Source organism: Euprymna scolopes, chromosome 9 (assembly GCF_053919585.1).
Source record: "Euprymna scolopes isolate OS-2025 chromosome 9, ASM5391958v1, whole genome shotgun sequence".
NCBI lineage: Eukaryota > Metazoa > Mollusca > Cephalopoda > Sepiida > Sepiolidae > Euprymna > Euprymna scolopes.
The window spans coordinates 166,330,415-166,356,955 of NC_136490.1; the positions used below are offsets into that span (position 1 = coordinate 166,330,415).

A 26,541-nucleotide genomic window follows, 5' to 3' on the forward strand; every position below is an offset into this window, starting at 1 on the left:
AAAACATAATCAATATTCTTTAAACTTGTAGGTAGCTAATTTCTCATTCAAACATAAAAAATATTCTTTAAATTTGTAGGTAGCAAATTTCTCATTCAAACATAATCAACATTCTTTAAATTTGTAGGTAGGTAATTTCTCATTCAAACATAATCAATATTCTTTAAATTTGTAGGTAGCTAATTTCTCATTCAAACATAAAAAATATTCTTTAAATTTGTAGGTAGCTAATTTCTCATTCAAACATAATCAACATTCTGTAAATTTGAAGGTAGCTAATTTCTCATTCAAACATAAAAAATATTCTTTAAATTTGTAGGTAGCTAATTTCTCATTCAAACATAATCAACATTCTTTAAATTTGTAGGTAGCTAAATTCTCATTCAAACATAATCAACATTCTAAAAATTTTAAGGTAGCTAATTTCTCATTCAAACATAATCAACATTCTAAAAATTTGAAGGTAGCTAATTTCTCATTCAAACATAAAAAATATTCTTTAAATTTGTAGGTAGCAAATTTCTCATTCAAACATAATCAACATTCTTTAAATTTGTAGGTAGCTAATTTCTCATTCAAACATAATCAATATTCTTTAAATTTGTAGGTAGCTAATTTCTCATTCAAACATAATCAACATTCTTTAAATTTGTAGGTAGCTAATTTCTAATTCAAACATAATCAACATTCTGTAAATTTGTAGGTAGCTAATTTCTCATTAAAACATAATCAACATTCTTTAAATTTGTAGGTAGCTAATTTCTCATTCAAACTAATCAACATTCTTTAAATTTGTAGGTAGCTAATTACTCATTCAAACATAATCAACATTCTGTAAATTTGTAGGTAGCTAATTTCTCATTCAAACATAATCAACATTCTTTAAATTTGTAGGTAGCAAATTTCTCATTCAAACATAATCAACATTCTTTCAATTTGTAGGTAGCTAATTTCTCATTCAAACATAATCAACATTCTTTAAATTTGTAAGTAGCTAATTTCTCATTCAAACTAATCAACATTCTTTAAATTTGTAGGTAGCTAATTTCTCATTCAAACATAATCAACATTCTTTAAATTTGTCGGTAGCTAATTTCTCATTCAAACATAATCAACATTCTTTAAATTTGTAGGTAGCTAATTTCTCATTCAAACATAATCAACATTCTGTAAATTTGTAGGTAGCTAATTTCTCATTCAAACATAATCAACATTCTTTAAATTTGTAGGTAGCTAATTTCTCATTCAAACATAATCAACATTCTTTAAATTTGTAGGTAGCACATTTCTCATTCAAACATAATCAACATTCTTTAAATTTGTAGGTAGCTAATTTCTCATTCAAACATAATCAACATTCTTTAAATTTGTAAGTAGCTAATTTCTCATTCAAACATAATCAACATTCTTTAAATTTGTAGGTAGCTAATTTCTCATTCAAACATAATCTACATTCTTTAAATTTGTAGGTAGCTAATTTCTCATTCAAACATAATCAATATTCTTTAAATTTGTAGGTAGGTAATTTCTCATTCAAACATAATCAACATTCTTTAAATTTGTAGGTAGCTAATTTCTCATTCAAACATAATTCATATTCTTTAAATTTGTAGGTAGCTAATTTCTCATTCAAACATAATCAACATTCTTTCAATTTGTAGGTAGCTAATTTCTCATTCAAACATAATCAACATTCTTTAAATTTGTAGGTAGCTAATTTCTCATTCAAACATAATCAACATTCTTTAAATTTGTAGGTAGCTAATTTCTCATTCAAACATAATCAACATTCTTTAAATTTGTAGGTAGCTAATTTCTCATTCAAACATAATCAACATTCTTTAAATTTGTAGGTAGTTAATTTCTCATTCAAACATAATCAACATTCTTTCAATTTGTAGGTAGCTAATTTCTCATTCAAACATAATCAACATTCTTTAAATTTGTAGGTAGCTAATTTCTCATTCAAACTAATCAACATTCTTTAAATTTGTAGGTAGCTAATTTCTCATTCAAACATAATCAACATTCTTTAAATTTGTAGGTAGCTCATTTCTCATTCAAACATAATCAACATTCTTTAAATTTGTAGGTAGGTAATTTCTCATTCAAACATAATCAACATTCTTTAAATTTGTAGGTAGCTAATTTCTCCATCAAACATAATCAACATTCTTTAAATTTGTAGGTAGGTAATTTCTCATTCAAACATAATCAACATTCTTTAAATTTGTAGGTAGCTAATTTCTCCATCAAACATAATCAACATTCTTTAAATTTGTAGGTAGCTAATTTCTCATTCAAAAATAATCAATATTCTTTAAATTTTTAGGTAGCTCATTTCTCCATCAAACATAATCAAAATTCTTTAAATTTGTAGGTAGCTAATTTATCATTCAAACTAATCAACATTCTTTAAATGTGTAGGTAGCTAATTTCTCATTCAAACATAATCAATATTCTTTAAATTTGTAGGTAGCAAATATCTCATTCAAACATAATCAATATTCTTTAAATTTGTAGGTAGCTAATTTCTCATTCAAACATAATCAACATTCTTTAAATTTGTAAGTAGCTAATTTCTCATTCAAACATAATCAACATTCTTTAAATTTGTAGGTAGCTAATTTCTCATTCAAACATAATCAACATTCTTTAAATTTGTAAGTAGCTAATTTCTCATTCAAACATAATCAACATTCTTTAAATTTGTAGGTAGCTAATTTCTCATTCAAACATAATCAACATTCTTTAAATTTGTAGGTAGCTAATTTCTCATTCAAACATAATCAATATTCTTAAAATTTGTAGGTAGCTAATTTCTCATTCAAACGTAATCAACATTCTTTTAATTTGTAGGTAGCTAATTTCTCATTCAAACATAGTCAACATTCTTTTAATTTGTAGGTAGCTAATTTCTCATTCAAACATAATCAATATTCTTAAAATTTGTAGGTAGCTAATTTCTCATTCAAACATAATCAACATTCTTTAAATTTGTAGGTAGCAAATTTCTCATTCAAACATAATCAACATTCTTTAAATTTGTAGGTAGCTAATTTCTCATTCAAACATAATCAATATTCTTTAAATTTGTAGGTAGCTAATTTCTCATTCAAACATAATCAACATTCTTTCAATTTGTAGGTAGCTAATTTCTCATTCAAACATAATCAACATTCTTTAAATTTGTAGGTAGCTAATTTCTCATTCAAACTAATCAACATTTTTAAATTTGTAGGTAGCTAATTTCTCATTCAAACATAATCAACATTCTTTAAATTTGTAGGTAGCTAATTTCTCATTCAAACACAATTAACATTCTTTAAATTTATAGGTAGCTAATTTCTCATTCAAACATAATCAACATTCTTTAAATTTGTAGGTAGCTAATTTCTCATTCAAACATAATCAATATTCTTTAAATTTATAGGTAGGTAATTTCTCATTCAAACATAATCAACATTCTTTAAATTTGTAGGTAGCTAAATTCTCATTCAAACATAATTCATATTCTATAAATTTGTAGGTAGCAAATTTCTCATTCAAACATAATCAATATTCTTTAAACTTGTAGGTAGCTAATTTCTCATTCAAACATAATCAACATTCTTTAAATTTGTAGATAGCTAATTTCTCATTCAAACATTATCAACATTCTTTAAATTTGTAGGTAGCTAAGTTCTCATTCAAACATAATTAACATTCTTTAAATTTGTAGGTAGCTAATTTCTCATTCAAACATAATCAACATTCTAAAAATTTGAAGGTAGCTAATTTCTCATTCAAACATAAAAAATATTCTTTAAATTTGTAGGTAGCAAATTTCTCATTCAAACATAATCAACATTCTTTAAATTTGTAGGTAGCTAATTTCTCATTTAAACATAATCAATATTCTTTAAATTTGTAGGTAGCTTATTTCTCATTCAAACATAATCAACATTTTTTAAATTTGTAGGTAGCTAAATTCTCATTCAAACATAATCAATATTCTTTAAATTTGTAGGTAGCTAATTTCTCATTCAAACATAATCAATATTCTTTAAATTTGTAGGTAGCTAATTTCTCATTCAAACATAATCAACATTCTTTAAATTTGTAGGTAGCTAATTTCTCATTCAAACATAATCAAAATTCTTTCAATTTGTAGGTAGCTAATTTCTCATTCAAACATAATCAACATTCTTTCAATTTGTAGGTAGCTAATTTCTCATTCAAACATAATCAACATTCTTTCAATTTGTAGGTAGCTAATTTCTCATTCAAACTAATCAACATTCTTTAAATTTGTAGGTAGCTAATTTCTCATTCAAACTAATCAACATTCTTTAAATTTGTAGGTAGCTCATTTCTCATTCAAACATAATCAACATTCTTTCAATTTGTAGGTAGCTAATTTCTCATTCAAACATAATCAATATTCTTTAAATTTGTAAGTAGCTAATTTCTCATTTAAACATAATCAATATTCTTTAAATTTGTAGGTAGCTAATTTCTCATTCAAACTAATCAACATTCTTTAAATTTGTAGGTAGCTAATTTCTCATTCAAACATAATCAACATTCTTTCAATTTGTAGGTAGCTAATTTCTCATTCAAACATAATCAACATTCTTTCAATTTGTAGGTAGCTAATTTCTCATTCAAACTAATCAACATTCTTTAAATTTGTAGGTAGCTAATTTCTCATTCAAACTAATCAACATTCTTTAAATTTGTAGGTAGCTAATTTCTCATTCAAACATAATCAACATTCTTTCAATTTGTAGGTAGCTAATTTCTCATTCAAACATAATCAATATTCTTTAAATTTGTAGGTAGCTAATTTCTCATTCAAACATAATCAATATTCTTTTAATTTGTAGGTAGCTAATTTCTCATTCAAACATAATCAATATTCTTTTAATTTGTAGGTAGCTAATTTCTCATTCAAACTAATCAACATTCTTTAAATTTGTAGGTAGCTAATTTCTCATTCAAACATAATCAACATTCTTTCAATTTGTAGGTAGCTTATTTCTCATTCAAACATAATCAATATTCTTAAAATTTGTAGGTAGCTTATTTCTCATTCAAACATAATCAACATTCTTTAAATTTGTAGGTAGCTTATTTGTTTATTTTTAATTATACTTTTGTGGTCGTAATTTTAGTTGAAATCAAATGAAAATGAAAAATAATCATTTACTTATATCTTAGTAGCAAAGCTTCCGGCATTGAACATTCGTAAAACACGCTTAAATATGATATTTTACTTAATGCAGATTTTGTATACAGTATTACACAACCAAATTTCTGTTGATTATTTTACCCCACAGATAGTAGAAATTTCCAGAGTTAAAAAAAGAAAATATTACTTTGGTGCTTTAAAAAACATTAAAAGACATTAGCTCGTTCCGCTATGCTATTAAATACATAGATCGAAGAAAATAGCTGAAAGTTTAGAATATGACTTTCAACATTTGATGCTACTTAGACTAAGCTTCATTTCTTTAATAATTACAAATCTTCAACCACGAATAGCCATGAATCATAACACTCTACCGAAAAGCTCATCGTTTAAACTCCCCGATTTCCCTTTCACAGCCAACATACAGTTGAACAAATACATAGAAGACATTGCAAAGGTTGGCGCAAATGATGTGAGATTATTCTACCGTGCTAGAAAATTATTATTACCATCCAGTATCATGGATTTTTACATGAACCACAATTCCACACGTATGGAATACTGTTGTCAGATGTTGACCAGTGCAACTAGTACGTACATATCGCTTTAAGTTGAAAAAATACAGCCTCAAATCTAATAGATCCGGCAGATGAGAGCAAACTGTTGTCCCATCTACACAATCTTCCATTCATGTAGCTCTTTTACTAGTATTTTAATGGATTGTGCTCCAGCAAACTCGTATTACTTGTGCCCTGTGGATATAAGTATTCAGAGCTTATTTGATAACCACCAAATTCACAACTTTTCAGTTCATAAATCCTAGCTTTCTAGTTTATTCGATTCTTCATTCGAAGATATTAAAATTCCCATGCATCTTGCTTCGCTTAATATACCAACGTGCAGGAATTTTAGAGTGACGCGAAACAGGAATCCGCTTAATTTTATACACAGTGCCCCCTTAAGTATTGCTTCTTAAAAGTAACCTGCTACGTCTTAATCAAAATATGGTTTTTGTTGGTGAATAAAAGTAAAATAAAAAAAATGTCCATCGGAGTCTGTGAACCATTTTCTATGTTTTATTTGATTGATTTTCATAATGTTCAATACTTGTACACACTTTCTTTATCTTTATACCTTTTAGGGGGAGGCTGCGTTTATGGGAATCAAACTTATCAGGAAGGAGAAAACTGGATTGATGAATGCAATTATTTTTGCAACTGCCTAGATGGCCAACGGGGAATGTATTCATGCAAGGAAAGGTAATTTATCCGTTATGTCACACTCTATGATAAAAACTAATGTGTCATTGTACACACACACACACACACACACACACACACACACACACACACACACACACACACACACATATATATATATATATGTATGTGTGTGTGTAAAAACACACACACATATATATATCTATATGTGTGTGTGTGTGTGTCTGTGCGTGTGTGTGTATGTATACATATTTCCACAGTAGCGTTGAAGCTCAAATAAGCCAAGAATGCTAACAAACCGGAGGTCTAAGACGGAAATTTCGACTAATTTTTCAATTATACGTTGCATACATCCAATTTCGAGATTCTATATAATATAACTAATATAAAAACAAACTTTCCAATCGGATTTTTGAAAACTTTTCTAATCGGATTATATGCATCGTCACGCTGGACTTCTTTTGGAATAAATTCTATCTAAAGAACTATTTTGCATTTTGGATCAACTCTAGAGAAGTTTCATTCAAGCTGAAATATTATGTGCGGTTTGTTTTTTATACTACTTTTTTACATATCCAATATTTTTTTCATTTTTTTATTTGGCAATTTATAACTACAATAAATTGTGCTTTCACTTAATGCCTTAACTCGCAAATTCTAGCATTGCTACAAATATAATTTGCTGATTTCTTCATCTCCTCTGATGAGAAGAATAACAAGAATAGCATTCTTTGAAACTCCGTGGAATAAGGACTTTGTAAATTGTTTTTTGGAGTTTTCAGTCGAACAATAAATTTTGATTGCCAAGTTCAACTTACAGTTTTTATTTTCTTTCTCTTATAATAAGCTCTACTCTCTATTGCGTATTGAGCTTTTTTAATTCGGTTGAGATTACATTTTCTATATATAAATACTGTTATTTATATTTGTTTGAAGTTTCCCATTGCGTATATCAGGTAAACACTACATCCCTTTGTGTTCATTAATATATATATATATATATATATATATATATATATATATGTATATATATACATCTGTATATATTTATTTAATTTAGTTTATGACATAAATATCAATATTATGTCCATATTTCATTTTCTTTAATCATTTTACTTTAATCTATAGTACAATATTTACCTTATTATTATTATTATTATTATTATTATTATTATTATTATTATTATTATTATTATTATTATTGTTACAATTAGTATTGTTATTATTGTAGTATTATTAATTTATTATCATTTTTATTATTGTTATTATTATAATTGTATTATTATTGTATTCGTTCTTATTGTATTATTATTGTATTATTATCATTGTTATTATTATTGTTATTATTATTGTATTATTATTGTATTATTATTATTAGTAGTAGTAGTAGTATTGTTGTTATTATTATTGTATTATTATTATTATTTTTATTGTATTATTATTATTATTATTATTATTGTATTATTATTATTATTATTATTAATAATAATAATAATAATAATAATAATAATAATAATAATAATAATAGTAATAATATTATTGTATACATTACAACATCATACGTTATTGCGAATCGCCCTGGCTTATTACAGAAGAAAAAAACAGAAATGAAGGATTGAGGGCCACACTGGCAGAGGCGGCTTGAAGAAAGTATTAAACGGTGGCGGAAAGACATTGGTAGAATTGAATAAATAAGAAAATGAGTTAAACTAGACTAGGACAGAAAGCCAAGGACGAGCTTGAAAGGAGGTATATATTGCTGGTAAAGGGAACTATGAGCGTTCTAACAATGGTGGTATGAAAATTCGGAACTTTGTTGGGAAATGTCTTGCGTTTCGACAGAACAACCTTTTCCGGAACAATCAGTCTCAGCTGTATAAAGAATTAAATGGTGGTAAACAGGCGGGAAATAACAACACTCCAAATGCAAAAGATACCAGGATGTTCTGGAGTGGGATTTGGTCTGTCGAAGGGCGATATAATGAGAAGGTTAGCTGGTTGGGAGAGGTCAGAGAAAGGCTATCAGGAATGCAGCAGATGAAGAACGTTGAGATAATCATCGATGACATTAAGGCTGGCATAGGAAGAATGACAAACTGGAAGTTACCTGGTCCAGATGGAGTGTTGGGCTTCTGGTTTAAGCAGTTCGAATGCCTTCATTTGCTACTCTTCAAAAGGGTCGTAGAATCGGGAGATGCCCCTGAAGGGAAGAACAAAACTAATTAGGAAAGATCCTACAAAGGGAACTGATGCCAATAATTACATTTCTGCGACTAATGTTTACCACTAATGTGGAAACTGTTAACTGGAATATTTGCAGAAAACATTATGGACATCTTGTGAGTAATGGTGTTTTCCCTGACGAACAGAAGGAGTGGCGGAACAACTACTGATTGATAAAGCAATAATGCAGGATGCAAGGAAGAAGAAGAGGAATCTGAGCGTAGCATGGATCGATTACAGAAAGGCTTATGACATGGTTCCTCATTTATGGATACGTGAAACACTATTGATGATGAAGGTAGCAGAGAATGTGGTAGGGCTTTTGGAGACAAGTATGACTCAATGGAAAACGGTGCTGACAGCAAACAGAGAGGAGATGGGGAAGGTTGGCATTAAACGTGGGATATTTCAAGGAGATTCGTTATCGCCACTTCTTTTTGTAATGGTAATGATGCCACTGAGCATCCTCTTGAAGAGAGAAAAACTGAGGTATAACTTTGGATCTAGTGAAAGACGCCTCAACCATCTACTGTTTATGGATGATTTGAAAATGTTCGTTAGAAATGAAAAGGAAATGGAGAGATTGGTAGAACTTGTGGGGACATATTCACAAGACACTGGGGTGGAGTTTGGGATTAGTAAATGTGCGGTACTGGTGATGAAATGAGGAGTAAAGGTTCATTCGAATGGAATAGTGCTGCCAAATGGAGAAATCATGAAAGACATAGAAGATACAGGGTATAAGTATTTGGGATTGTTGGAGGGTGTAGGCATCATGAACAGAGAAATGTCAGGAGAAAGTCAGGAAGTAGTAGCTTAGAAGAGTGAAACTAATTGCAAAGTCGAAACTGTATGGAGGAAACCTAATGAAAGTAGTAAATGCATGAGCAGTCAGTGTTTTGAGATGCGGGAATTTTAGAATGGTTTGACAAGGATTTGAATGCCATGGATATCAAATCAAGAAAAGGTTTAGCAATATTTGGTATATTTCACATTCGAAGTAGCATAGCAAGGCTGTATCAAAAGAGGAAAGACAGTGGGAGAGGATTGAAAAGTGTAAAAGATTGTGTTAGAATCGAGGAAATATTGAAAGAGCATGTGATTAGAAGTGAGGAGTGGATGCTTAAGGTTGTGGCCTATGAAGTTGAGGTATGTGAGACCAAGGCTGATTATGTGAAACTTATGGGTAGAGAAATGGCAGAGGAACTGGCTAGAAACAAAATGCATGGAATGTTCTTCCATGATATAGCAGAAGTGACTGATGAAAGCTATGGCAATGGCTTAAAGCTGGGTATCTGGCTAAGAGTATTGAAGCTTTTGTTTGTGCAGCACAGGAGCAGGCATTAGGAACACAATTGCTAAAAAAAAGTGGTTCTAGGAGAGGAAGTTGTTGCAAAATGCCGGATTTGTTGTAAGACACAACAGCAGAGTGTAGTGGACTGGCCCAAAGAGTACCGTAAAAGACAGGATCGCATGGGACTCCGGATATATTGGGAGGTGTGTAAGAGGGTTGGGGCGAAGTGTTCTGGAAAATGGTTTGAGGAGGTTCCTGATGAAATGAGAACAAGTGAGGATGGCAAGGTAGAGGTATGGTGTGATAAAAGTGTCATAACGACCAAGCAATTGGAAAATCGTTCGTATTTGGTGGTCATTCACAAGGTCTCAAAAACTGACAGATTGTAGACTTTTCAGCACACTGGGTCAGGAATGTGAGAGAGAAGGAGATTGAGAAGTGGAGCAATTATGCTCCATTGGCCTTGGAGATAAGGCGTATACACGGTGTTAAAACACAAATAATCCCGGTCGTAGTTGGTACACTAGGAGTAGTATCAAGTCGCCTGGAATGACAATTGTTACAAATCTCCGATGTTTTAGGCGGCCTTCAGACCTCTGCTATTGTAGGTACCACCAACGTCCTTAGGAAACCCTTGATCTTTGAAGCTCCTGGTTTGAAGCTGACATTGAGGGAAATCCTCCGGAAATCCCATACATTTCCAGAGAGACGTTGATAAACGAAATCAGAATTATATAATAATAATAATAATAATAATAATAATAATAATAATAATCCTTCTTCTTCTTATTATTATTATTGTTACTATTATTACTATTATTATAAAATTTTATTATTATTGTTATTGTTATTATTATTATTGTTATTATTATTATTATTATTGTTATTGTTATTGTTTGATTGTTACTATTGTTATTATTATTATTATTGTTATTGTTATTATTATTATTATTGTCATTGTTCATTATTATCATTGTTATTGTCGCCATCGTTGATATGCTTATCTAGATTCTATTATGCTTACCATCTCTTAAAAGGAAAGTGGAATGTAACAAATGGCTAATAAGCATTTGAGTTTTATCCCCCCCCCCAAAAAAAAAAAAACCTTGCAACATTCTGATTGGATGATGAAATCCTAGCTACACCCTGATTGGATAAAGAAAATATTGCTTATTAATGAAAACTAAAAAAACAAAACAAAAAAAACACGGCGTCTTCTAATTACTGTTCAAATATATTGTCTGCTTTAAATACTTAAATAATGTTCAAATTAACGTTTATTCATAAAAACGTATAGAAAGAAATATAGAAATAAACTCAAATTGTTTATATGAGGATTCCATTGTGTAAATCGAAACTGACCTTAATAGATTATTTTCAAGAATACGAAGTATGTTATTTTCTGATTGGATTTTCAAGTAAGAATTCATGTTTATTTAACTGTTAGGTGAAAATACAGAATTATTTTTTCGAGTTATATTAATTTCATTAACACGGACTTTAAAGGCCTTTTTTTTCGTAATGTTATTGAGATATTAAAAAAATAAAATAGATAGGATTTCTAGTGCTTGTACATCTGTGTTACAAGTGCTATTTTTAGCATAGTATTTTTTAGTTAAATTCAATTTTTACGATATTTTTGTTTATCAAATTGTAAAGTGAAAATACAGGAAAAGTTACAAAACACAATACCTCCTAAATAAAGAATGGATCTCTAAATAATAACGTTATTATTTCAGTGCAGTAGCATAATCCATTAGTACCAAAATTTGTTATTGTTAAAATGTACAATGCTTTATTTTGGTAATAAAAACGCAAAAATAAATCGATGCGTTTTTTCTTAGTACTTTAGTCAAGGTATTTTATTCACATGAAATAATAATTCTAACAATGATTTTAAAAAATTGGGTCCATTATATTCCGTGACCGTTAATTCATTAATTAAATTTCATTAAAATTTATTTCCTGAATTTTGGTGAATTGTGAAGTTAAGGAGAAGGGTCAAAATGTTTATATATTTTAGGGCATTTATTTGCACGAATCTAAAGTTGTTTATGTACAGAATAGGTTTCTGATTAAATCCGAATAAACTTCAGACAGATAATGGTTGAACATTCCCAGCTTATTTTCGTAGATTCGATAAAATAATATTATAAAATATAAAATAATATTATAAAATATAAAATAATATTATAAAATATAAAATAATAATTTAAAATAATACTATAAAATATAAAATAATAATATAAAATAATAATGTAAAATATACAGTAATATTTAAAATATAAAATAATATTATAAAATATAAAATAATATTATAAAATATAAAATAATATTATAAAATATAAAATAATAATTTAAAATAATACTATAAAATATAAAATAATAATATAAAATAATAATGTAAAATATACAGTAATATTTAAAATATAAAATAATATTATAAAATATAAAATAATATTATAAAATATAAAATAGTATTTTGAAATATAAAATAATGATATAAAATATAACATATAATATAATAATAATATAAAATAAAATAATATTTCCACAAAATGCGAAAACTGGTCTGACGCAGAGAAATCATTCTATATTTACAAAAATTGAGAACCAGAAAATACTTAATATATGAAATGTATTGTTCATACCTTTATTTACAAAATGATCACCACTTATCAAGACCCGAGGCCACTTGACGATAAGGGTTAAAGAGTTTACACTAGTAATCATTTGTAGTAAAAATTTGGTAAATTGGATTACCTAAAGAGATAGCTCATCCTTAATACTTAATATAAAGGCGACGAATAAGAAGCGACGTATGTTGATCCAAGTGTTGTCAGATATTCCCAGACATTCAAAACAGTTTAGGAGAAATTTAAAATGTAAATATTTTTGTAATTCTCTTTCCAGGTGTTATAAGGTTCTACATATTCCAAATGGTTGTCACGTGATAAACAGCTTCTGCTTGTTCACCAGCAATACTCGTTTGTCTTTTTTGAATGCGTCGCTTTACTTGCTTTTCCTTTGTTCATTCGTAATATTTCAGAAAAGATGCTTAAGTTAAGAACAGAAGAAAATTCTAAATATGCGAATTTTATCCTTCTACGAAAAAAAAAGTGTCCATACTTAATACTTGATATAAAGGCGACAAATCAGAAGTGATGTATGCTCCTTCCTTCTTTATAGTGTATGATCAAAGTGTAGCCTGGTTTTCACTAAAAATCTGAACATTTCAGAATGTAATAATAATAATTGATAAAATGTGAAAATGTAAACATTTTTGTAATTCGTTTTACAGGTGTGAAAAGGTTCGATATGTTCCAGATGGCTGTCGCGTGGTAAACGATCCGAATGACGATTGCTGTGAAACGTTGAAATGTGATGTTAACAGTACAAAACCATCAATTCAACCAACCCCAGCAATTATAGGTGAGACATATTTACTGGATTAACATTTAGATATTCATTGTTAAGTCATTTTGCATTATATAAAAAACAGATAATTATTGCATACATAATGTTTTACAGATTTTTTTCAAGGTATCTGAAAAACATATACAGAAAAAAAGAAAATCGCACTGCTTGGTCATTTGCATATGTGTCAGTGGCTTTGATGTATGTACGTTAATGTAGTAGTAACTCGTAACTAAAGCGTTCTCTTAATGAACTACATTTTGTCGATTTCAGTCATAATTTTAGATCTTCTCTCTTATATAACAAGCAATCTCATTAATTCGTCTTGCTTTTAGACAGATATTTGGTAATTCATTGTTTTAGAAATGACAGCTGATATTTCGTCTATATATTTTATAGATGCACTTTGACAAAATGTAGCGACTTGTTGAATCAACAAAGTTTTATTTATTTTACAAAATAATAACAAGTGAGAGAGTTTAATTAAGCAGTGGAAGATGTTGCAGCTGATCGTATGACGGCTTTTTTTCTCTTTGTTTTGCCTTTGTTTACATCGGCATACATTCCCTAATCGGAATGCAATTCTTCATTTTTCTTTACCTTCGATTTGAAATACTTTTAGCAATTTAAATCCAGATCTAAATATGTCTCCTGAAATTTAATGTTGACGTCAGTAATCCGACTTACATCTGGTTTTGCCCGATTCCGATATTTTCCAGTGTTTTCCGAACCCAATGCAACAAATTCCATTGAGATCATTTGTTAACAATGAATTTAAGAAAAGTTTGATAATTAAATTCCCACAAACAATCACATCATTTTTCTGTTATTGAATATCTTTTAGTTTATAGACATCTATTCAAAATGGCGGTCAGTTATACAGGTTTTGCCATGTATCGACAAAGGCTTCCTTTCTAGGGAAATTGCCTTTGACATATCAAAGGCCTTTGATAAGGTATGGCATAAAGGCCTACTTCACAAGATTTCCAGCTACGGTATAACTGGAAATGTTTTCTCAATTATTAAATCATTTCTCTCTGATAGGCTCATTAGAGTAGTGGTTGATGGACAGAAACCAGAGGCCAACAGTATTAATGCTGGAGTTCCTCAAGGGTCCATCCTGGACCCAACTCTCTTCCTGAACTACATCAATGATCTCCCAAAACACATAAGTCATTCGTTGACTTTTATGCTGATTACACGACCATCTATGGCAACACATCAAAGGCTGTAAATGACAAAGTTATCTCTGATTCTCTCTCCTCTGATCTTGAGCGCGTGGTACAGTAGGGGAAGAGGTGGCTAGTTACTTTTATTGCATCTAAAATCAAGCTTTTATTACATAATCGACGCTCTGATCCCCACCTGGCATCAATTGAAATGGATGGCTCTCGTCTAGGAGGGCATGTTTTGATAAGCTGCTGGGATTGACCGTTACTCCTGATCTAAAATGGAATACGTACATCAAGTTTGTTGCCAAGGTCGCTAGAAAAATGGTAGGATCCTTCTACTGCTCCAGAAGATATCTCACTACTGATGCAATTCTCTATCTATATAAAAGCCAAGTATATCCAAGGATGAAATACTGCTGCCATATCTGGGCAGGAGCTGCTAAAAACACTCTATTCTGCCTTGACAGAGTACAAAATAAACTTCGTGGCCTAGTGGGGGATGCCCTTTTCTCTTCCATGCAACCTCTCTCGCACAGAAGAGACGTTGCAAGCCTGTCTTTATTTTATCGTTATTTTCATGGCAAGTGCTCATCTGAGCTCCAATCTCTGGTTCCCCCTCGCCAATCTTTCACGAAAAATACCCGTCTAGCTGAAACCACTACCAATAAATTTCCCCATTCTTTATCTGTGCCTAAATCAAAACGTAGATTCCATGATTCTTTCTTAGAAGTGAACGCCTGTAGAACTCTCTTCCATTTGCATGTTTCCCACCTGACTACAACCTGGATGTCTTCAAATCCAACATAAGCAAATTCCTGATAAACGGCCTCCTTAAGTAAGACACTTTACCAAATTTCAATTACTAACGATTACTACGATCATATCCTATTTATTACTGTACACGCAATAACCCTTATCCCCGAGTGGCTTCTGGGTCTTTATAAGTGGTGACTACCATGTACATAATAGGAAAAATCTGCTAAACTCATAGAATTTGTAATTGGACAGTTGCTGTATTTATGAGTCCAATTACTAGATGACCAGTTGTGTACAAATCCCAAGAAGGATAGAAGCCTTGTATTATGTTTTAAAGTGAAACAATGTTCAACGAGCGAGATCGGTGATGCACCTCTGTACAACTCAGTCTCTTTACCGATCCAAGTTATGACAACAGGACCATTGCCAGCCACCTCGAAATGCGAATCGGGACGGTTCCACACTTGAAGGCGCAGCTAAACAAAGTTTCTGGCTACGGTTATGGACTTGGGCGTGGTTTCAAGTGAGTGCCACACTATGCCAGCTCACATCTTCGAAGTCGGCTTGAAAGTCAACACCAACGTGTACCTGAATGTGCGTAAAAGTGTAGTGATGCTCTCGTACAATTAAGTGTCCGCTTGCTAAACCTGGGTGTAACAGCTAAGCTCGGCGCCGGTCCACAAGTCCAAACAGACTTAGGCTTTTATGTCGGAAGGAGTTCTACGACTTTTTACCCTTCTCTCATTGGCCCCTTTTTCACCCGACCAAAAACTGCTCAACGAAGTCGTTTGTTTACCAACATCACCTCTCACAATCTATTCCCCTCCACTCGCCAAACTTTCACAAAAAACACTCATCTAGCTGAAAACACTATCAATAATTGCCCCCACTCTTTATCTGTTGCTAAACCTAAACGTAGATTCCATGAACAAAGCTTCTTTCTTAGAACTGCATGCCTGTGGAATTGTCTCCCATTTTCTTGTTTTCCAGCTGACTACAATATGATTGTCTTCAAGTCAAACGTAAACAAGTTCTTGATGAGCCGTTTCACTTTTATATATTTAGATTATGATTTAATATTGTCACATGCAACAGGAGAAAAAAACTCATCGGGGTATTTGCTGGGGGAAAGCATACGTGAAATGTTCTCATTTCCGACCATTGGGTAAGTCTATTTTCATAGGAAAACACATTTTGACAAGAGAATTTATAATTAACAGCATTCGCTAGCATAGTAGCTTGAATAAAAAATATTATCCATCACTTGTACTCATTCCCCCTTCCCCCTATTTTTTAAATGGAGAGTAGATAATACAGTGGATGTCTTATCGGCAGCTCCAGTTACTCTCGCTTCTCCTTTTTTTTCCCTCAGTCCTCATTCAATGAGTAATTTTCTGACAAAGGGTGAAGAAAAAGCTGCTTAAAGGTCGGTAGTACTTGGTGACCAGTAGTCTGAGATGTCGGAAATTTTTCTGTCTCTATCTGTCCTTGTGGCCATGTCACTAGTAAGGGTGCTGGAGGTAAACGTTTGTCTGGGCTGACGTTATCCACCTGATAGTCAGGGACCTGAACCTTGGATTAACCACTAAGGAGGCTGTCCTATAAGCAGGCGCAAAGTACTGGGACTGCTGTATTGCCATTTGGTGAGTGAATCTGGACCATGCAGCGTCCCTGGTGGGGCCTCTCGATGCCACACTAGTGAGTAATTGTTACGGCTTTGCCTTTTCGTGTGCTACATAAAAAAAATTCCTGTCTTTTTCTCTCTTACTTTCCCTCTCTGTACTGCTCTAACCAAGTATGCCGACCTATTCCATAAATCCCAAAACCTCAACATGAAATATCTCCAGAATAAAAACTCGATTAAACCTAGAACCCCATCTTCCAACGTAGACCCCTACTACCAGGTCTCCTTCTCAAAAATCAGGGGTCTACGTTCCAACCTTCCAGAGGTTGAAACCCAATTACAGGAGACGAAACCGGACATATTATTTCGAAGTGAAACTGGAATAGGGCCGACCACTTCCCTCGATGAGTTCATAATTAATGGATACTCAAATTTAACATCTAAATCTGACCCCCAAGATCGCCATGGCCATGGAATATGTGCCTACATTAAGGATGGCTTCCCGTGTGGCAGGGATATCGCTAGAGAAGATCCTAATTTACCCTATATGTGCTTCAGGGTTGCACTTGCTAACACTACTGCATTTATATTTGCCCTCTATCGGCCTCACAACAGCGGAGTTACTATCTTTGAGAGCATATCTGAGAAAATAGACCACATACTGTCTACACATCCCTCGGCTAACATCCACATCTGTGGGGACTTCAACGTCCATAACGTGGAATGGCTGACCCATTCAAATAAGACACACGATGAGGGGAGGTTTTGTCATGATTTTGCCATTGCTTATGACCTCACTCAGATTGTTCGCGAGCCCACCCGTGTGACCGATACACCCGGTCAATATGCATGCCTCCTAGACCTTTTTCTCTCAACTTCCCCTGAGCTATGTTCATGTTCCGTTCATTCTCCTCTAGGATCCTCCGACCACTCCGTCGTATCAGTTAATATAAAAACGAAATGTAAGAAGTCCCCAGACGTACCCCTCCAACGTACTGTATACCGATACTCTATGGCTGACTGGGATAGCTTCCGTACATTCATATCTGATTTACCTCTGCACTCCATGTTTAAAAAGGAAGTGTCCTCTATAGTATCAGATCTGACCTGATGGTTAATTTTAGGCATAGACAAATTCATACCATCTAAAAAATTCCAACAAAAACCTAACAGCAAGCTATGGTTCTCCCCAGAATGTACTGCTGCTATTGCGCACAGAAATCACTTTTTCCATAGCTACCAACGTAATAGATGCACTGAGACTAAAGCTGCTTTCAGGACTTCCAGCAACCACTGTAAAAGAGTAATAAAAAATGCAAGAGAGCTATATGCCCAGTCTGTAAAATCCAAGGTAGCTGATCAGCGGCTTGGTTCCCACCAGTTTTGGCAAATAACAAATAGGATCCTGAACAGAAGTGTGCGCTCTATCCCAACCATTATCAATGGACCAGAGGTCATCTCGTCAGCGTCAGACAAGGCCAAACTATTTGCAAAGAACGTTGCAGCTAATTCTACCCTATGCGACGTAGGCCATCAACTCCCCATATTTCCTCCTATAACACGGAACAAGCTAGGTAACATACAAATATCCGTGCATGAGGTCGCCAAACTAATCAAGAACCTAGATTCCAGTAAAGCAACTGGCCCTGATGGCATCCCAATTATAGTGTTAAAAAAGCTTCAACCAGAACTTGATCCCATACTTACGAAACTATTTAAGCGCTGCCTTAAGGAGAAGTGCTTTCCGACTCCCTGGAAGACCTCATCATTTTGCGCTGTATTTAAGAATTCAGGTGATAAGTCATCTCCCTCTCAGTACAGACCAATAAGTCTCCTGTGTGTTATGAGTAAGTTGCTGGAATCCATATTAAATAGAGAAATAGTCAACCACCTCAGCAGGAATAACCTTCTTAGTGACACACGATATGGTGTCCGCTCTGCAAGATCTACCGCAGATGCGCTGACGGTTAGATCCCACAGGATTAGTGAATCTCTTGACAAAGGCTTCCTTTCTAGGGCAATTGCTCTTGACATATCAAAGGCCTTCGACAAGGTATGGCATAAGGGTCTACTTCACAAGATTTCCAGCTACGGTATTACTGGAAATGTTTTCTAAATCAATAAATCATTTCTCTCCAATAGGCTCATAAGAGTAGTGGTAGATGGACAAAAATCGGAGGCCTGCAATATAAATGCTAGAGTCCCTCAGGGGTCAATCCTGGGCCCAACTCTCTTCCTGATCTACATCAATGACCTCCCTAAACACATACTTAAATCATTCGTTGACATCTATGCTGATGACACGACCATCTAAAGCAACACATCAAAGGCTGTAAATTACAAAATTCTCTCTGATTCTCTCTCCCCTGATCTCTAGCGCGTGGTTCAGTGGGGGAAGATGTGGCTTCTTCTGGGTTTGACCTTTACTCCTGATCTGAAATGGAACACGTACATCAAGTCTGTTGCCAAGGTCGCTGGAAAGATGGTGGGATCCTTCTACCGCTCCAGAAGATATCTCACTACTGATGCAATTCTCTATCTATATAAAAGCCAAGTACGTCCAAGGATGGAATACTGTTGCCATATCTGGGCAGGAGCTGCTAAAAACAGCCTATCCTGCCTTGACAGAGTACAAAATAGACTTCGTGGCTTAGTGGGGGATGCCCTTTTCTCTACCCTGCAACCTCTCTCGCACAGAAGAGACGTTGCGAGCTTATCCTTGTTTTATCGTTATTTCCATGGAAGGTGCTCGTCTGAACTTCAATCTCTAGTCCCCCCTAGCCAATCTTTCACGAAAAATACCCGTCTAGCTGAATCCACTGTGAAAAATTTCCCCCACTCTATATCTGTGCCTAAATCAAAGCGTGGATTCCATGAACAAGGCTTCTTTCTTAGAATTGCACGCCTGTGGAACTCTGTTCCGTCTGCCTGCTTCCCACCGGACTACAACTTGGATTTGTTCAAGTCCAACGTTAACATATTCCTAATGAACCGCCCCCTTAAGTAAACACTTCATCAAATCTCCACACTAATGTAATGTACTTGCAATAACTCTTATCCCTGAGTACCGACATCGAACAGCCATTTTGTCAGTTCATGTTTTGCTACATCGAAGAAAGAAATATTTAATTCAGTCGTTATTCTATTCATTTGAGAATGAATAATGCGAATTCTTCAGTAAATATCGTTTATAAAAAAATGTTGTTTTTTTTTGTCTGGTCTTTTGTTCCCATGTAGAATTATCGTCTAAATTGTATCACCTAATATAACGAATGGATTTTTATTATCAAATATCTCAGAAATCTTAGAGTATCTTTGCTATAATTGAAAGCAACAACACAATCTTGTTTTTTTATGGATGGACCATATAAATGTCTTATAACTTATTTCGACATAGCCTTGCCGACAGAAAGAATTAAAACTAAAATTGGAAACTGTCAAACATCTGCGGTATTCATTGATTGAGATTGTCGGACTGACTTCCTCATCTTGGTTGTTATTGTCACAACGTTTCGGCCGTTTTGCCCTCCGGCCTTCGTCAGGTGAACGGTTTGTTAGGAGTCTCGAACCCAACCTTGAATAACAACATAGGTTTAACATTAACAAAAACCAACTAAGAATTGTCCTAGTGACATATGGCCGAGCGGTCCTAGACGTTGTATCAAAGTTTACAGTTACCCAAAGGTGCTGAGTTCAATCCTGAACGAAGGCAGTGAAAAAGTAACATTGAAAAAACAGAGAATCAGCAACTATGTCCCAAAGCCTAGCTGGAGTCCGAACACGGTACCCCCGTAATAATAATAAAGGGTTGGGTTCGAGACTCCTAACAAACCGTTCACCTGACGAAGGCCGGAGGGCAAAACGGCCGAAACGTTGTGACAATAACAACCAAGATGAGGAAGTCAGTCCGACAATCTCAATCAATGAAAACAACTCATCTCAAACATACAGACAATTACTATCTGCGGTATTTATTAAATGGTTGAGAGATTTACTGTTTTTCATTCCACCTTTCACACTATCCATCTAATTGTATAATCATCTATTTATTTCTAGTTATTTATTTTCAAATCTACATCTGTATATCATTCCATTGCAGCACTTCTGAAAACAGTCAGACGAATTACACTTTAAGAAATAAAATACCAGGTTTCCTGGTAGAATTTGGTTGAGAAAATTCCGCTTGTTTTTCAACTTTAATTTCTATTGTAATCTCTTTTTATACAAGCATTAGCCTACACTGACACATCAGTAATTATTAACGCTAGCGTAAGGAATAATAATGTGAGCTATATCTACTTTTAATTTAATGCTAAGAGTTAAAAGATAGTGAAATTCCTTCGTAAAAGATCTAGGTATCTCAGAGTTTAGTGAAATTCTAAAATTTTTTTTTATTAAACATCAATCTAAATTAGTCCTCTAATTTGCATTTACGTTTTAAAAGTTTATATATATATATATATATATATATATATATATATATATATATATATATATATATGTATATATATATGTATTATTTTTAAAGCGCTATATAAGTCTTGTGTTGTTAACATGTTATAATATATATATATATGTACTATTTTTAAAGCGCTATATAAGTTTTGTATTGTTAACATGTTTATACACACACACACACACACAAATACACACACAGACACACATATATATATATATATATATATATATATATATATATATATATATATATAAAATGAAACTCCGCGGAATAAGGACTATCCACTTATTTTGAGCTTCCTTTTTAAAATTAAATATGTTTTTAACTCTTTTTCAAAGTGTTTTTAACATGTTTTTATTAACTTCTTGTTCTTAACAATACAAAACTTATATAGCACTTTAAAAAGATAAACGGAAAAACGCTACGGAGAACGCTCACCAAACCATTCATAAGGCGTTAATTATCACAAAAATAAAAAACATATGTAAAATAATATACATATACAATTATAAACATTTAAGTACAAAAAATGGAGTGTGTATAGAAACGATCAAAATATATCCCCGAGCAAGTCCAATCATTTGATAAATCTGTTTTGTCAACAGAGAGAGAGCATGTGTGAAATAATCGAGACTGACTTAAAATTTTTTAATAAATTTTGAGATTCAACCTGGTGTTTAATTCGATGAAATTCTGTATTTGGCCAATCAACTTTGATGTTTTGACTTCCTTATTTCTCCCACACCACTCATCATCCTCCACAAACTCCCCCTTTTTTACACGGTGGTCACAGCTTATCAAGGCCCGCAAGCAACTCAGGGATAAGGGTTATTGCAAGTACAGTACGTTAGTTTGGAAATTTAATGAAGTGTTTACTTAAGAGGGCGATTCATTATGAATTTGTAAACGTTGGACTTAAAGACATCTAAGTTGTAGTCAGGTGGGAAGCACACAGACGGAACAGAGTTCCACAGGCGTGCAGTTCTAAGAAAGAAGCTTTCAGACTTTTTTGTACAGACATTTAAAATTGTCGGAGTCTCTTGAAAATGCAGTATATTATTGATATAAATCTTATGAAGTGACTGATCAGTTTTATGATTTATGCCTTCCTTTTTTTATGCCACTCAAAAACTGATGCTGATTCACGCAAGACGGAACCAAAGCAGTTTGAAGCATTCCATACGTTTCAGTGGCATAATTTCCTACTTTTTCTTAGGATTTTATTGCATATCGTTCTTCTAAAGAGTCTTCACGTCCAGATTGCATTTTTGACATTCACAAGCTGAGAGAATCAGGCTTTAGGAGGGTGTATTCCAATCCTTTCTGTAGCTGTTCATTTAAATATTAAATCATAAAATTGATCAGTCATTTCATAAGATTTATATCGACAATTTTCAAGAGACTGCGACAATTTTTAATGTTTGTACAAAAGAGTCTGAAAACCTAATTAAATAAATGTGTTACTTAAATGACTATTAAAAACGGGGCGTTTCTCTTGGTTGTCGTTCATTTTGTGAGGCAGCACTTTCTCATGTTTTGTCTTTCCAATCTCTGTCAAGTTGTTGGAAATCGTCGCATACGTTACGTATAATTCAAAAGCAAGTTATCAACCAGTTGTACGCTGATTGCCTCCGACTAAGGTTTTTAACTGATCGTTGTCAACATCCGATGGCTAACCATAACGCTCATTATCTTCAAGACTCTCGTCGCCGCTACGAAATTTTGTTTAAACCATTGTTCTGTGCGTTTAGTAATGATTCCTGGCCCAAACACTTCGTTGCTATCCCGAGCTGTTTTATCGGGTTTTAGGACTAGCTAGAATTGAAATAAGAAAATTGTGCAAATTTGCCTTTTTCCTATCTTGTATAGAAGAAAACATAATTGTTGATATGCGACTGTAATTTAATACATTACATAGACCGAAAACTCAGTGAATTTTAGATCCACAGTCCTGAGATTTGTTATATAGGATATTCAGAAATGTGAAACACTTTTTAATCGATTTTCATCCGGAAAAAAAACGCTGATAAGGGGTCAAAATAGAAACATTGGTACCTTGGGGTCATCGGATTTTTTTCTGTTTGTCAACTGTTTCATGGAGTTTGGAAAACAATTTTTAATGCTCGTGCCAAGCTGGTATAATGGTTATCGTACTTGACTCATTGTCTTAAGGTTTTAGTGTCAATCTAGATGGAATACTGCTGCCATATCTGGGCAGGAGCTGCTTGACAGAGTACAAAATAGACTTCGTGGCTTAGTGGGGGATGCCCTTTTCTCTATCCTGCAACCTCTCTCCCACAGAAGAGACGTTGCGAGCCTATCCTTCTTTTATCGTTATTTCCATGGCAGGTGCTCATCTGAACTCCAATCTCTGGTCCCACCTAGCCAATCTTTCACGAAAAACACCCGTCTAGCTGAATCCACTGTGAAAAATTTCCCCCACTCTATATCTGTGCCTAAATCAAAACGTGGATTCCATGAACAAAGCTCCTTTCTTAGAACTGCGCGGCTGTGGAACTCTGTTCCGTCTGCCTGCTTTCCACCTAACTACAGCTTGGATGTCTTCGAGTCCAACGTTAACAAATTCCTAATGAACCGCCCCCTTAAGTAAACACTTCATCAAATATTCACACTAACATAATGTACTTGCAATAACCCTTATCCCTGAGTGGCTTCCGGGCCTTGATAAGTGGTGACCACCGTGTAAAAAAAATCTCAGCTCCAGAACTTTTTTACTTACAGGAAGTGGACTCTTTAGAAAAAACATAATACACGCATGAACATGTCTCAGTTTCTTTCTGTATTTTACAATATTTTTTCAAAGGAATTAAACATTATGTTTAATATTGGTTAACGCCGGGTAGATCAAATATATTATAAATACTGTTTATATTGCATGTGATTATCTATTACATTAAGTTTGTGCTATGTATTGCACATGAATAATGTACAATCTTCTGGTGAATTAAATCGGAAATGCACAAAAGCTTCATTATTTTAGCTGATCTAATCCTTAAAAGTTAAGTATTATTTGTATTTGTATTATTTTATCATCCACAACCCTGTCAACTGATATATTCAAAATATATCCAGCACTCTATATTACCGTAAAATCGATAAGTAACGAGTTTAAATGTGTAAGATTAAAAAAGAATCTTCCATAGATTCGATATATTTGTATTTATAGGAAAACACAATGTCACACACACACACACACACACACACACACACACACACACACACACACACACACATATATATATATATATATATATATATATATATATATATATATATATCTTATACCACCATTAATCTGGAATAGTTACTAAATATAATGTAATATTCCACTATATATTTATACATCAATACGTTTTATCTATTTTTCATTGTAGGAAGTTGCTATTACAAAGGAAAAGCTTACAGCCAAGGAGAAACCTGGGATGATGAATGCAGTTGGAGATGTTTTTGTGAAGATGCACAGGTCGGGTATTATCGCTGCATAAACAGGTACAGCCATTTACTACAATGTATTTATATTTATATATTTATACATATATATATATTATATGCGTATGTTTGTGTGCGTGTGTGTATATGCATAAATATATGTATATATAACGCAAATGTAAAAGTTTATATGAATGATTATAACTATTTCATTTTTGATTTGTTGAAGTTGTTGCGAACCAGGATATAAAATACCCTAACTTGCTACAAGAAAAAATAATGAAACGAACTGAATGAATAAAACACAGAACTCAAATGCTGGAATAAAATAAACATGTCGTTTATTTTCTGTTGAGAAATGATGGTCTTCGTGTACACGTGTTCATTCAGCCGTTGACGACTATGTGCGTGGAAGGAATAGAGAAATGCGAAGTGGCAAGCAAGCTGTAGAAAGAAAAGGTTAAACTCAGTAGAAAGTCGCGCACATGTCGATGGGCAAAAGCGAAGAGGAGATAGAGAGAGTAAGTCAATCCAGTTCATGGAGAGGGAAAGCGTATTAAGTGTGTTTGCGCTTGCCCCACATTACAGTAGCAGGGAAAGTGACGTTAGATCATGGGGTCAGTTCATCGACTAAGCATGTCGAACGCTGGTCCAGACGCAAAAAGATGAAGTAGACAGGTTTTGTTTACTTTTATACTGGGGTCAGTGTTCTGACTGCGCATGTCTGTCTTCCACTTTAAAGGAAGTGACGTTTCGCATGTGTGTGTACTTGTGCGCGTATGTGTGCGTATATGTGTGTACGTTAGCGTGTTGTGTGTACGTATGAGGCTGTGTATATGCGTGCGTGTGTGTGCGCGTACGTGTGGGTGTGTATATGTACGGGAAAACATGTTCGAACAAGACTCCCCCTCCTGGGAAGAAAAAAATATATACAAGAGAAACGTATTTCGTTTTTGTTTTTTATGCATTTTTTTTAATAAGTTATATATTGTTTGAAATATTTTGGCCAATGAACTTTTCGACCAGTTTTTGTTGTTGTTTGTGGTGTGTTGTTTTTTGTAATTTCTTTGTCCGTTTCTGTGTTTGTATATTCTTGTATTGGAGTAGGAGAAACATGTAATTGTTCGTCTATGAATGCAGGTTTAAGTCTGTCTATTTCTATAGTGTCTTTTTTTTCTTTTTTTAAAATAGTAAAATACTTTTTACTTCTGTCAAGAACTAAATAAGGTCCGGAATAGTTTGGACATAGTGGTTTTTTTACTGCATCGTTCCTGATAAAAACGTATTTACATGTGTAAATATCGCTTGGGACGAAAATGTTTGTGTCTGGCTTTTTCGTCGGAGTAAATTTTAATTTTGACATTTTGTGTTTTAAGTCCGTCACAAAAGTTGTCGTTGGGGAAATGTCTGTATTATTTTCGCAGAATTGTCCTGGTAAAATCAGTGTTGATCCGAAAACTAATTCTGCAGGTGTGCTTTGCAAATCTTCATTTCACAGTGTTACGAATTGCTAAGAAAATGAGTGGCAAATAGTCTGACCAGTCCAATTTGTTTTCGTTCATAGCCAAAGATGCTTTTAATTGTCTATGCAATCGTTCCACCATACCGTTTGTGCAAGGATGATAGGCAGTAGTCTTAATGTGCCTTGTTCCCAACAAATGGTTTAATTCAGTGAAAAGTGTTGATTGGAACTGTGATCCCCTGTCTGTTGTGATTACGGAAGGCACTCCGAAAATTGCTGTCCAATCTTGTA

The 26,541-nt window shown here is 33.2% G+C and overlaps 1 protein-coding gene across 1 annotated transcript in view; it reads left to right on the top strand.

Annotated features, from left to right (window-relative positions):
- The window catches only part of LOC145284968 (uncharacterized), a 421,732-nt gene that overhangs the window by 346,681 nt on the left and 48,510 nt on the right, over nucleotides 1–26,541 (top strand). The window contains exons 28-30 of the mRNA XM_080134072.1: nucleotides 6,315–6,432; nucleotides 13,212–13,342; nucleotides 24,734–24,848. Of these exons, the coding sequence (XP_079990198.1) occupies nucleotides 6,315–6,432; nucleotides 13,212–13,342; nucleotides 24,734–24,848 (364 nt within the window). The remainder of the gene's footprint in view (nucleotides 1–6,314; nucleotides 6,433–13,211; nucleotides 13,343–24,733; nucleotides 24,849–26,541) is intronic.